Source organism: Odocoileus virginianus, chromosome 14, assembly GCF_023699985.2.
Source record: "Odocoileus virginianus isolate 20LAN1187 ecotype Illinois chromosome 14, Ovbor_1.2, whole genome shotgun sequence".
NCBI classification, from domain to species: Eukaryota; Metazoa; Chordata; class Mammalia; order Artiodactyla; family Cervidae; genus Odocoileus; species Odocoileus virginianus.
The window spans coordinates 43,373,812-43,386,594 of NC_069687.1; the positions used below are offsets into that span (position 1 = coordinate 43,373,812).

General features: G+C 35.6%; 1 protein-coding gene across 1 annotated transcript in view; it reads left to right on the forward strand.

Annotated features, from left to right (window-relative positions):
- NDUFS4 (NADH:ubiquinone oxidoreductase subunit S4) overlaps positions 1-12,783 on the forward strand; it is a 116,312-nt gene that overhangs the window by 82,852 nt on the left and 20,677 nt on the right. The window contains exon 3 of the mRNA XM_070476669.1: positions 9,851-10,023. Within this exon, the coding sequence (XP_070332770.1) occupies positions 9,851-10,023 (173 nt within the window). The remainder of the gene's footprint in view (positions 1-9,850; positions 10,024-12,783) is intronic.

Genomic DNA, 12,783 nt, shown 5'->3' on the forward strand with positions numbered 1-12,783 from the left:
CATAGGTTTGTCTTTTCTGACTTACTTCACTTTGTGTAACACCCCCTAGGTCTGTCCATATTGTTGCAAATGGCAAGATTTCTTTTTTAGGGCCAAGTAATATTCCATTGTACTTATACATACATCTTGTTTATCCATTCATCCATCAGTAGGTGCTTAGGTTGTTTTTATAACCTGGCTATTATAAATAATGCTGCAGTGAACATAGAGGTGCATCTATCTTTTAAATTGGAATTGTTCTCTTAATTTCCTTTTCCTGTTGTTCATTGTTAGTGTATAGAAGCACAACTGGTGGTGGTGTGTGTTGAGGTGGTCCAGTGGCAAAGAATCTGTCTGCCAATGCAGGAGGCACGGGTGATGTAGGTTCTATCCGTGGGTTAGGAAGATACCTGGAGAAGGAAATGGCAACCCACTCCAATAATCTTGCCAGGGAAACCCCATGGACAGAGGAGCATCCATGGGGTCACAAAGAGCCAGATACGACTTAGCGGTAGAGCATGCATGATTTTTTTTTTTTATCCTGCCACTTTTGTTGAACTTGTTCGTTAGCTCTAATAGGTTTTGTGATTGTGTGTAGTAGCCTATAAATCTGTGAGCAGAGATAATTTTACGACTTCCTTTTCAATTTGGATGCCTTTAATTTCTTTTCTTCAGGACTCTGCCTCACAGCAAATGTCAGTAGCCCTGTGCTCTAATCACCATACTGTCTCTGCTCCTTGAGGCTGTGTTGTTCTGCTTGGGCTCTGTCATGGTCTGCAAGTGTGCCTCGAGATAAAACTGGGACAATTGTAAGACTTCATCATGAGTTTTCCTTCTTTCAGGGATAACAGTATGATGCTGCCTGTTACCCAGTTGTCTAATGTCTGAAAAAAATTGCTTTCCCAATTTTATAATTTTACAAGGCCACAATGGTAGTGTGATATGTTACTCTATCATGTATCCAAATAAAAATCCATATACTGCATTGTGACAACCTTTTACAATAATGGCTTTAATGAATCTTTAATTTTTTAAACCAGCCTTTTAACAATTTGCTCCATTATTGATGCTCTCAGTTATTTCTGTAAAACATCCTTACCAACGCACTGCATATTACGTCTTAATTTAAATACACTACCAGACTCCAGCGCTCAGTAATGAGTCATGTTTACCAGGACTCAGCTGTGCTTGTTTCCATATCTTTCTATGCCAGTTTTACTTGCCATTGTAATTACATAATTTAATTGGATACTACAGTCTGAATGCTGCTATATGGGGGACAAAGAGTTCTTTATATGATCATTCTTTTGAATACTTTGAAAAGATAATAAAGGTGAATTTCTGACATGATTTTTGTCAAATTAGGTGGTGGTGAAACAGTTATATAAAAGGTTGTGCTACAAAAGGAAATCTAGACTGATTTTGGACTTAATGTTTCACAAATCTCTTTGTATTCTTCACATTTTTAAAAAACAAAACTGTAAATTGTAGATATGCATTATCTTGGTAGTTTCTGGCAGAAACAACACTTGGAATTCTAACCACTGTACCTAAACTCAAAGGAAGGGTACTGGCCCTATATCCTAAAATTATTGAAAGGATGTACATGTGTACCTTTTAAGTTATAATACAATATTTAAAGTGTGGCTGTGTATGCATAAATGTGTGTATTCACTTAATGATCTTCTATTTTCACCAATATTTTCAATTAACAATGATCTGTTCCTAAGTCAGAAAAGAGACTTCTATCCATAGCTTAACTTTTATTTTTATGCTAAATTAATGAGGGATTGTCTTATACTTTTATGTCTCCTTGAAGCTTGACTTTCACACATTGCCTCTTGAATGTTGTTTTACTAAACTAGAAACATTCAGCTTTAGATTATTTTCAGTTCCTTTTCAGATATAACTAATTTCATTTACTGTTTAAACCACCACTTGTTTTTCAGTTGTTTATTCACCTTCTGTCCCTTTGCCCTGATGTTTGTTTATTTAGAGGTTATTTCATATTTAGTTCTCTGCTGGTGTGGCTTTTGTTTTCGTAATTCTTAATTTACGTGTGTGTATGTCAGCTTTTTAACTTATTACCACTATTTGATTATGAAATAACAGATTGGATCTTTTAAAAATGTAATGTGTTATAGAAGTTCCAAGTGTTTTGTGGCCATTTTTTCCCCCTTTATTTCAGCTTCTGAAAAAACTATTATGTGACCTACTGTAGCTACATGAATTAGTAATTTAAAAATCAAAAAAATTCTGGATCATTGGATTAAAAAGCAAACAAGGAGGGGTTTAGGTATTAAGTTGATCATTATTAATATGCTGTATCTTACAACTTTAAAACAGTTACTTAATAACTTTCAGAATGCTTCATTGAAGCATACTGGTTTTCACTGAGGCAGTATTGACCAATTTATTTATTAAGCATTTTTTTTCCTAAGTAACTTTCACTTCTTTCAAAGTTAATAGAAAATGATTGTTTCCAGTGTTTCCTTGTAAAAATGAAGTCTTCCAATGGATTTTCCTGATTGGGAGAGAAAGTTTATTTCTATATTATTTAAAACAATTACAGCTTTCCAGGGGAGTTCCCTTGTTCCCTAGTGATAAGGATTCCAGCTGGGCTTTCACTGCTGTGGCCTGGGTTCAATCCCTGGTGACGGAACTGAGAATTCCTCAAGCTGTGAAGTGTGGCCAAAAAAAAAAAAGTTACAGCATTCCGTCTTAAAATGCCTGTTTAGTAAACTTGATTTGACTATGCCATATGTCAGATCATATACTATGATATAACTGTACAGTAAGAATCTGAACATACATCCTTATATCATTACAAAAAAATTATGCATTTGTAGTATGTTCCAGAGTTACATTTTGAACAGTTAATTAGATTTTAGGTAAAGTGTTACCTTTTCCCACCTGTTTCTACTGGTAGCAGCTCCTATAAAGTAATATCATTTGAGTCAATTTTGAGGAAATTTTGTTAATTTTTAAAAATATTCTTAGAAGTCAAAAATCAAATTCATCTTCTCTTTTATAGGTTTGTAAGGAAGAATATACAATAAATAAATTTAGTCCAATTAATATATACTATTTCTCTGTGCCTTTAAAGCATAAATAGAAACTGACCCATATTGTGAGTAGCAATATAAAATTTTACCACTCCTTGAAAAGCAATTTGATAACATGTCAGAAACCATGAAAATTTATCATAACCTTGACCTAGTTAATATTACCCTCAGTGACTAACCTTAAAGAATTAGGGTACTGAGATTTTCATTGCAGTAACCTATACTGTAAAGGAAATAATTTGATTTTTCAGTAATAAGGGATTGGCTAAGAAATTGTGGCATATCAACTTCATAGATTATTAATGAGGCCATTAAAACAAGAAATATGAAAACAGGGTAACTACATGGGAAAAAAAAAGTGTGATACTTGAAAATAGTGCAAAATAACTATTATCATTGTATAAAGTGGATTTGTATATAGATCATTATTGTGTAATATACATAAGAAAAGCAGTTGCTAAGGTTTTAAATATTTGGATATATTTTTATTTTATTTATTTTTATATTTCTGTTGTTTGGTTGTACCAGGTCTTCACTGCTGCCCATGGGCTTTTGTTGGTTGCAGAGGGCAGGGCCAGTTGTGTCCTGCAGGCTTCTTACTGCAGTGGGTTCTCTTGTTGCTGAGCACAGACTCTAGGGTGCACGGACTTCAGCAGCTGCAGAACATGGGCTCAGTAGTTGGGGCTTGCAGGTCTTAGAGCACAAGTTCAGTAGCTATGGCCTGCAAACTCAGTTGCTCCTTGACATGTGGAGTCTTCCCAGACCAGGGATCAAACCCATGTCCCTTGCATCAGCAGGCTGATTCTTATCCACTATACCACTAGGGAAGTCCCAATATATGAATATATTTTTTAAATTTTTCATTAATTTTTTTATAATGTTTTAACAGTATCTTCTTAAAATCATAACTATCCTGAAAGAATCATCTTCTGTCTCCTTCTTCAGCTAGAAACAGTAACTGAAGAAGGAGATAGATACTTCTGCCCTTAAAATCAAATGCAATCTCTCTTTTATTTGACCCCATGGCATTTATCACATTTTACTTTGTATTTGACTTAATCCTTCCAAACATTACTATGAGGTATGTTTTGTAGCACGTGGATGGGGGCCGCTTACCACACAGCTTGCAGGATCTTAGTTCCCTGACTAGGAATTGAACCTGTGCTCTTGGCAGTGAAAGCATGGAGTCCTAACCACTGAAATACTAGGGAACTCTCTATAGTACAATCTTTAAAGGAGGAAACTGACAGAATTCAAGTAACTTGCCAGTATTGCATAGGTAGCAAATGGTGGGGCTTGGGTTCCTTGAGATTTATCTGAGTCTTAACTAATACTATATTTTATAGTAATGATTATTTAGTTATCCCCCCTCCTTCTTATGGGTGCATAGATTATAGACTTTGTAAGTTCAGGAATAAAATCTTATTTTTATTTTGACACATACAAAAATGGAATATCTAGCCTTGAAGAAGAAAACTAGGCTTTTCTCTAGACTTGAAGCAACTTAATTGACTTTAATTACAAAATCTTTTGTTGTATTTTATTTACTAACTCATATTATCCCATCCCAAGAAGATGGGAATTTTTTTGCATCTCACCAGCAACCTCCCATTACTTGTTCACTCTGTCTTTTTTAAGAAGTCAGATAGTAATTTTCATGAGAATAGAGATCATGTCTTTACCTTTGAGTGTTGTGTCTACGTTCTAATACATAACATGCACTAAAAATACATGGGACATTTTTTATTGCCCAGGCACTTTATATACATTATTTATTCCTCATTTTACCTTGTTTAATTGATCCTTATACATAATATTTTAGGAGAAATCTATTAATTTGCCCAACAAAAGCTGGGATTCTAACCCAGTTTTGACTCAGCCCTTTGCTTTCAGCCATTGCTGTACCTTACCCGGCTCAGAAGGATATAGGAGTAATGAAAATAGTTCGAGAATGAGACATAAATGTCTAATTCTTAGGATTTTTTTTTTTACTCATTGTATGATTAGGTATATCATTTGCTTGATCTATTGTTAGTATCGTAACAACATCCCATTTAAAATTTAACTTTTGGCTTCCTGATGTGCGCCAAGTCTCTTCAGTCAGGTTTGACTCTGCGACCCCATGAACTGTAGCCTAGCAGGCTCCTCTGTCCATGGGATTCTCCAGGCAAGAACACTGGAGTGGGTTGCCACTTCCTTCTGCAGGGGATCTTCCTGACCCAGGGATTGAACCTGTGTTTCTTATGGCTCCTGCATTGGTAGGCAAGTTCTTTATCACTAGTGCCACCGCCCAGGTTTGGTTTCATGATAGCTTTGCTCGATATGCAAGATAAAATGGATGATAATGTTTCAACGCTTGTTTCATTACCTGGTTAGACTCCTACATCAATGTCTTGCTTTAGCAAACAAAAATGGTTCTACTGGCACACTTCTCATTTGTAGTTTTGATTGTATCTTGAATCGCTATGGCCACTAACTTTTTAGAAGTGTTTCAAGTTCTTCCATGATAAATAAAATACATAATGGTTATGCTACTGCCAAATCTATTATTTTTCAAACTAGTATTTATTTAGTATAGTGTCCTTCATTATTTATTAGACCACTTAATGAGTTTCTTGTATTAAGTATCTGTAGAATATTTGAAAGGAAGTTTTTATTATAGATCCAAGATTGTTTTCCTTTTAACATCTTTCATTGTTGAAGTAGGATATAAACAGAATCATCAAATTTAGATGGATTTTAGTCCCTAAATTTAAACACATAATTGGTAACTAATAGCCTACAGTAGAACAAGTTTCTGTAAGCAGTATTTGTACTTTATGTTCCAATATGTACTGTATTAAAACTTTTCAACATTGATCCACAAATAACATTCAATGTTAGTGAACTTATTACCAAAAAGCCTGTTAAAAATTTTGACTCTTTTGTGTGTACTGGGAGATCTATCAGAAATTCATCCAAAGTGGTGAAAGCCCTTTTCATTAATTTCTCTTTATGACAGGTGTAAAGTATTAAGGTTAAGTGGGTGGGGCAACCGGAAGTAATTACTAAGGCCAGTGGCATTTTTGTGGTTTAATAAAGGCAGAAGCTAATTATTCAGTTTTTATTTAAGTGAAATGGTGCCAAAAAGGAGGTTCCTGCAGAGCAGCTGCACTCCTTCAGTGTTACCCTAATTTACCAAAGACACAACTGTCACAAACAAAACTTTTAAACTTGATATATAGCCACAAAAGTAAGGAGGCTTTTGTTTGGAGTGCATGCAGAAGAAGTCCTTTATACAAATCAACCGGCAGATGACAGACAATGATGAAAATTTGATTCTTTGAAGTCATAATAGTCATTGAAATGTGTGAAATTCTGGTATTGAAAAGAGAGCGGCCAGCAAGACTCTAAATCCTGGGTGGTTGCAAGAAGCTTGCTGGGAGGTTTTTCTGCATTTTGACACCAACTTCCCATTGCTTGTTCCCTGCTTCCTTTGTTTAAAAAAAGTTGAATTCACACAAGATAAATGGGGACAGTTGATAACCGAATCATACATTTTTTATATGGAAAACTAATATTTTATAATGGAAATTGGTATTTGAAAGAGTAAAGTTCATTTACATATACTGGCATATACTTTCTTAATGATTTTTTAAAATTCCTCTTCAATTTAAACTAGACTTGTGAAATGGAAAGTCAGTGTATCAGCTCTTATAGAATTTAAAATTGTGAAAAAGATCGTACTGAAAGAGTAGAACTTTCAAATTACGATATGCTTGTTTTCAGTAGCAAATTTTTAAGTATGAACGCCCTTTAATCTATGAATCATGATTAGGTAACTAGTTACTATTTCTTAAATAGCATATTGTATACAAGTTCGTATTTATGAAACTTTATGAAGATACTTAGTTTAATAATATAAGATGTCATGCTTGATCCAATTGTTAAAAATTAAAAAGTTTTAAAATTCAGTAAGTGTATATATTATGTATAGGGTTACTTGTTTTATTAGAATTTATAAATACTAACTGGTGAGTCTTGAGATTCTTCAGGTGCCAACTTGCAGCCTTCTCCTATCTTACGTGTTTTAACTTTTTTGTAGACATAGAAAATCTATGAATTATTATTTATAAATAACCTATTTTACCAATCAAATGAGAAATCTGTGAAAGTCAACATTGACATCTTTTATGTTTTTTTAAAAAATCACATATGATCCATACTGCAGTAGAAAAGTAGAAATCTAAAAAGAGTATCATTAAAGAAATCTAAAGAGTATCATTAGTTCAGTATAGTTTCAGTAGTTTGCAGATCATTTATTTATTTTCAAAAGTTGAGTCACAGATAGGTCAGTGAGAACTTTGAGGAAAAGCAAAGCATTGAAGACACGCAAAAAGTTCATAGTGCCTCATAGTTCTTTTCAAGTATTACATTGTTTTAATGGAATCTTGGAATGAGAGCTTTAGCCCATTGAAATGTCGCTTAAAGGACATGTTCTTCTGTCACTTGCTGAAGCTGTGTGGATGAAATGATAACAATAGAGTGTTGTGATGCGTTTTAAAAGTGTGAGAAATCAGTTTGTCTAGACTGAGTGTGTGCCTACAAGGACTAGGAATTTTAGAGCTTCTGTGCCCTTTAGGTGTCAAGTATGTGAGAGATGCCAAGCCTTTTTATTCTGTCTTTGGCAGCAGTTCAACTCTCCAGTACCTTACATGTCTTCTGCAGGCAAAGGCAGGGATTCTATGTCAGAACAACTTGGACTTCAAAATTCAGAAACTCATTTGTTTGAATGCCAGTTTTATTGGAAGAAGATACCAAACAATTGCCATAATTTGAGAAGGCATGGAAGCACTTACAGCTAGGAGCTTAGCAACTTTTGTAGCCACTGATCTTAAAGTGGTTTTCCATCCTTAAAAAATCATGCTGTGCCTTTCTGCTTTGATAGTACAAATCAAGAAATACTCTTTCCATTTTACTAAAGTTTTATTGGTTTTTAAATTACTTTGGCATACGCATACAATATCGACATTTATTAAGAAAAAGTAAGTCTGTTTCCTGAACTGGTACTAAGAGATTAATATGCTGTCTTTTCTGTAAGTCTTAATTAAAAGAATAGCCAACTTATAGCTTCAGCTTTTAGGAGCTCAGCTCAGAATGGAGGTGTTGCTATGGAATTTGACAAGGATGCCTCATCCCGTAATTTTGTAATATACTTACTGTTCGTTTATACTTTGCTTCAGCTATAACTAAATAGATTTTTTAATATGAAAATATATAATATTAAATACTAAGTTAATGTGAAAGATTACCAACACTGTAGTGAATTCAAAGGGGGAAATAAACATTAAGGACTTTCCAGGAGCTGAGTTTCTTTCAAGCTCTTGAGTAGAGGAATATTCTTTAGAAAGTTATTGAATGTAATAATAACCTGAAATTACTTTTCTTTGAAGATGAACTTGACAGTTTGTAATAACTTGACATATTGATGCCTTTAAAAATCATGTATTAGTTGTGTTCATTTACCTTTTATTTTATCCTATCAACTCTAAAAATGTAGGCATATACTAGAAGTACATTTTTGTGTATATATTTATATGGATCATTTTAATAGTTTCTCCAAACAGATGAACTATGACAAAGTAACCACACCTAATTATTGGTATAGGTGAGAAGATATAGTTGTCAGCTAAAATAACTAAGGAATTGTTTCTTTAATCTGTGTGTAGAAAGATTAGTTGAGTCAGAAATATGTTTAGTTTTTTCCCAGTACATGTTGCAACTAAGAATTCCTGGTATTTCTTGGGTCTAAAGCATTGATTAGAGTGGAACTACAAATAAATATGAAATTAAAATTAACAAAATGTGCTAAGTTTTCTAGTTTTCACAAGTTTGATATAATCATTTACATGTTAAACCTGTTGTTTTTAACCAGTTTTTTAAAGTTTACCTTAGTAAGGAACCATAATGTTAAAATGCTTTATGAGCATAATATAGTTGACCGTAATATGATTTTACATTGCTAGAATTAAGTATTTTACCATTACTAAGTGGAAACTTAAACTCTAAATTACTTTGTTATTTGGTGTCCTGGTTGCTACTATAGTTTGAAATATATTTAATCAGGGAATCAAAATTGTATGTATTCATCAGTTGACCTTTTGTTATTGGGTAGAAATATAGAAAAAGATAGTCAAGTTATTGTTTTCCTCTAACATTTCCTCAAAAATTGTGCAGAATTTTTTATATCTTTGCAGAATAAGTTTGACACCTATTTGATATCATTTTCTCTTCAGTAGGTTTCATTAAGGGGAGATAAATCAAAATGGTAATTAAAGTTGTTAACTGATTTTAATTGTTTACAAAAGAGGTCAGGCCTTTCTCTGAAGAGAATGCCTTGTAAGCAGCATGACACAGAAACCACTGGTGATAGATATTTTTTTCTATTTAAAATTTAGTCACTTTTTATATTTGTTTACTTTTAATATCCTTTTACATTCTTTCTCTGCTAACTAATTATACCAGCTTATGACATCAGAGTCTACTTAGTACAGGCTTTTCTGCCAGCAGACTCTTCAAAAATTACCAGTACCTTGTTGTACAAAATGGGCCTAAATTTTTTTATGAGCCCTTTCCCACTATACTTTAACATTCCCCCAATATATCTTCTCCAAATATCAAAATAGTAGTTTACATGGTAAAGTAACAAAGACGTGAAATCTTAAAAAAAATTATAAATAAGTATGTATTGTAAGATACAGAAAGCAACAAAAATACATTAGGGTGTAAGTGGGCTGTTATCAACACATTTGCTTGTTTTTCTGTAGGATATTACTACTTTAACTGGTGTTCCCGAAGAGCATATCAAAACTAGAAAAGCTAGGATCTTTGTTCCTGCTCGCAATAACATGCAGTCTGGAGTAAACAACACAAAGAAATGGAAGATGGAGTTTAATACCAGAGAGAGATGGGAAAATCCTTTGATGGGTTGGGCATCAACGTGAGTATTTTGGTTTAATTTGAATATTATTTTTGGCTCTTTTTCTGTGTAGATTTTCCTTTTAAATGCACTGAATATCAGGCTCTTTTTTATACAGGATGCCTTATGACAATACTTTTTGAAACAGTTTTGCATAGATATCACTATGTTTAATGGTATAGACATACACATTCCACATAGGTGACATATATATATAATAATATTTATATAAATGTGGCTCAGCAAAATATACTATAAGAACAGTGTTTTTCAGAGTACTATTTATTGGATAAAAATGGCTGACATTGTGAGCACTCTTAACATGGTCCCTAAGCTATAGATATTAGTTTAAAATATACTGTGAATAGTGTTAATAATTTAATGACACTTATTTTTAAAATAAAACTTCTTTATATTTTTTATTAGAGGAGATTAGATGAGTTTAGAAATTTTGATAATCATTGTTAGTGTATACAAATGCAATAGATTTGTGTATCTTGCAGCTTTACCAGATTCGGCTGTTACAGTTTTCTGGTGGTATCTTGAGGATCTTCTGTAGATGGTATCATGTCATCTGCAAACAGCGACAGCTTTTCCTTTTCAGTTTGAATTCATTTTATTCCTCCTTCCAGTCTGATTGCTGTAGTTAGGAATTTCAGTACTATGTTGAATACAAGTGATGAGTGCTGGTGTCAGCCTCCTGGTGTGTTGGCTGGATGCTGATAAGGCAGGCTGTGGGGCTGCAGTGGTCCTGGGATTGGTGACCACCTGTTGGTGGACAGGGTCTGGTCCTGGAACATATTGAGGCTAATTCTTTCCACCCCTCCCAACTGTTGCAATGAAGCCAAGTCTCATGGCCTCTTGCTTCAGGGCCCAGGGGTTCTAGTTCAGTTCAGTTGCTCAGTCGTGTCCGACTCTTTGCGACCCCATGAACTGCAGCACGCCAGGCCTCCGTGTCCATCACAAACTCCCAGAGTTTACTCAAACTCATGTCCATCGAGTCGGTGATGTCATCCAACCATCTCATCCTCTGTCGTCCCCTTCTCCTCCTGCCCCAAATCCCTCCCAGCATCAGGGTCTTTTCCAGTGAGTCAACTCTTCGCATGAGGTGGCCAAAGTACTGGAGTTGCAGCTTCAGCATCAGTCCTTCCAATGAACACCCAGGACCTATCTCCTTCAGGATGGACTGGTTGGATCTCCTTGCAGTTCAAGGGACTCTCAAGAGTCTTCTCCAACACCACAGTTCAAAAGCATCAATTCTTCAGCGCTCAGCTTTCTTTTTAGTCCAACTCTTACATCCATACATGACCGCTGGAAAAACCATAGCCTTGACTAGATGGACCTTTGTTGGCAAAGTAATGTCTCTGCTTTTTAATATGCTGTCTAGGTTGGTCATAACTTTCCTTCCAAGGAGTAAGCATCTTTTAATTTCATGGCTGCAGCCACCATTTACAGTGATTTTGGAGCCCCAAAAAATAAAGTTTGACACTGTTTCCACTGTTTCCCCATCTATTTGCCATGAAGTGATGGGACCAGATGCCATGATCTTAGTTTTCTGACTGTTGAGCTTTAAGCCAACTTTTTCACTCTCCTCTTTCATTTTCATCAAAAGGCTTTTTAGTTCCTCTTCACTTTCTGCCATAAGGGTGGTGTCATCTACATATCTGAGGTTATTGATATTTCTCTGGCAATCTTGATTCCAGCTTGTGCTTCTTTCAGCCCAGCGTTTCTCATGATGTACACTGCATATAAGTTAAATAAGCAGGGTGTCAATATACAGCCTTGACGTACTCCTTTTCCTATTTGGAACCAGTCTGTTGTTCCATGTCCAGTTCCAACTGTTGCTTCCTTACCTGCACATAGGTTTCTCAAGAGGCAGGTCAGGTGGTCTGGTATTCCCATCTCTTTCAGAATTTTCCAGTTTATTGTGATCCACACAGTCAAAGGCTTTGGCATAGTCAATAAAGCAGAAATAGATGTTTTTCTGGAACTATCTTGCTTTTTTGATGATCCAGCAGATGTTGGCAATTTAATCTCTGGTTCCTCTCCCTTTTCTAAAACCAGCTTGAACATCTGGAAGTTCACGGTTCATGTATTGCTGAAGCCTGGCTTGGAGAATTTTGAGCATTACTTTACTAGCATGTTCTAGAGCTGGTGTCTAACCACTGGTGGGGTAGGGCCAAGGGGTTCTGGGCCTAGTGATGGTTCACTGCTTGGCAGAGGTAAATCCTGGGACCTCTGCCTACAGAACCCTGGTAGTTCTTGAGCTCCTGTGTTGGCCCACTGATTTGCGATGCCTGCAGTGTCTCAGAGCTGGTTTTGTTCAGCTGGTTGGCAGAGCCAGGGCCAACGGGGTCTTGGCTAGTGCTAGCGTGTTGGCAGGTAAGTTGGGTTCTCTGTGGCAGCCTGCCTTCTGGTGGGTAGAGCTGTGTTCCCATCCTGCTAATGGCTTAGCCTGAGATGTCTCAGGAATGGTGCTTATAACCTGGTTAGAAGCTATTGAGTAGATTCCAAAATGGCACCTCATGGTGGAATGAGCTCCCCCAAACGGCTCTTGCCAGTTTTCTGCATCCCTGGGCTTCACTTGTCTCCTGCCTTTCCAGGAGACTCTCAAAGATCAGAAGGTGCATCTGACCCATGCTTCCTTCAAATTACTGCTTCTGCTCTGGATCCTGAAGTACATGAGATTTTTTGTGAGCCTTTTAAGAGATGGTCTCTGTTTCCCACAGCCCTCTGGGTCTCCTGAAACTAAGCCCCATTGGCCTTTAAAGCCAAATATTC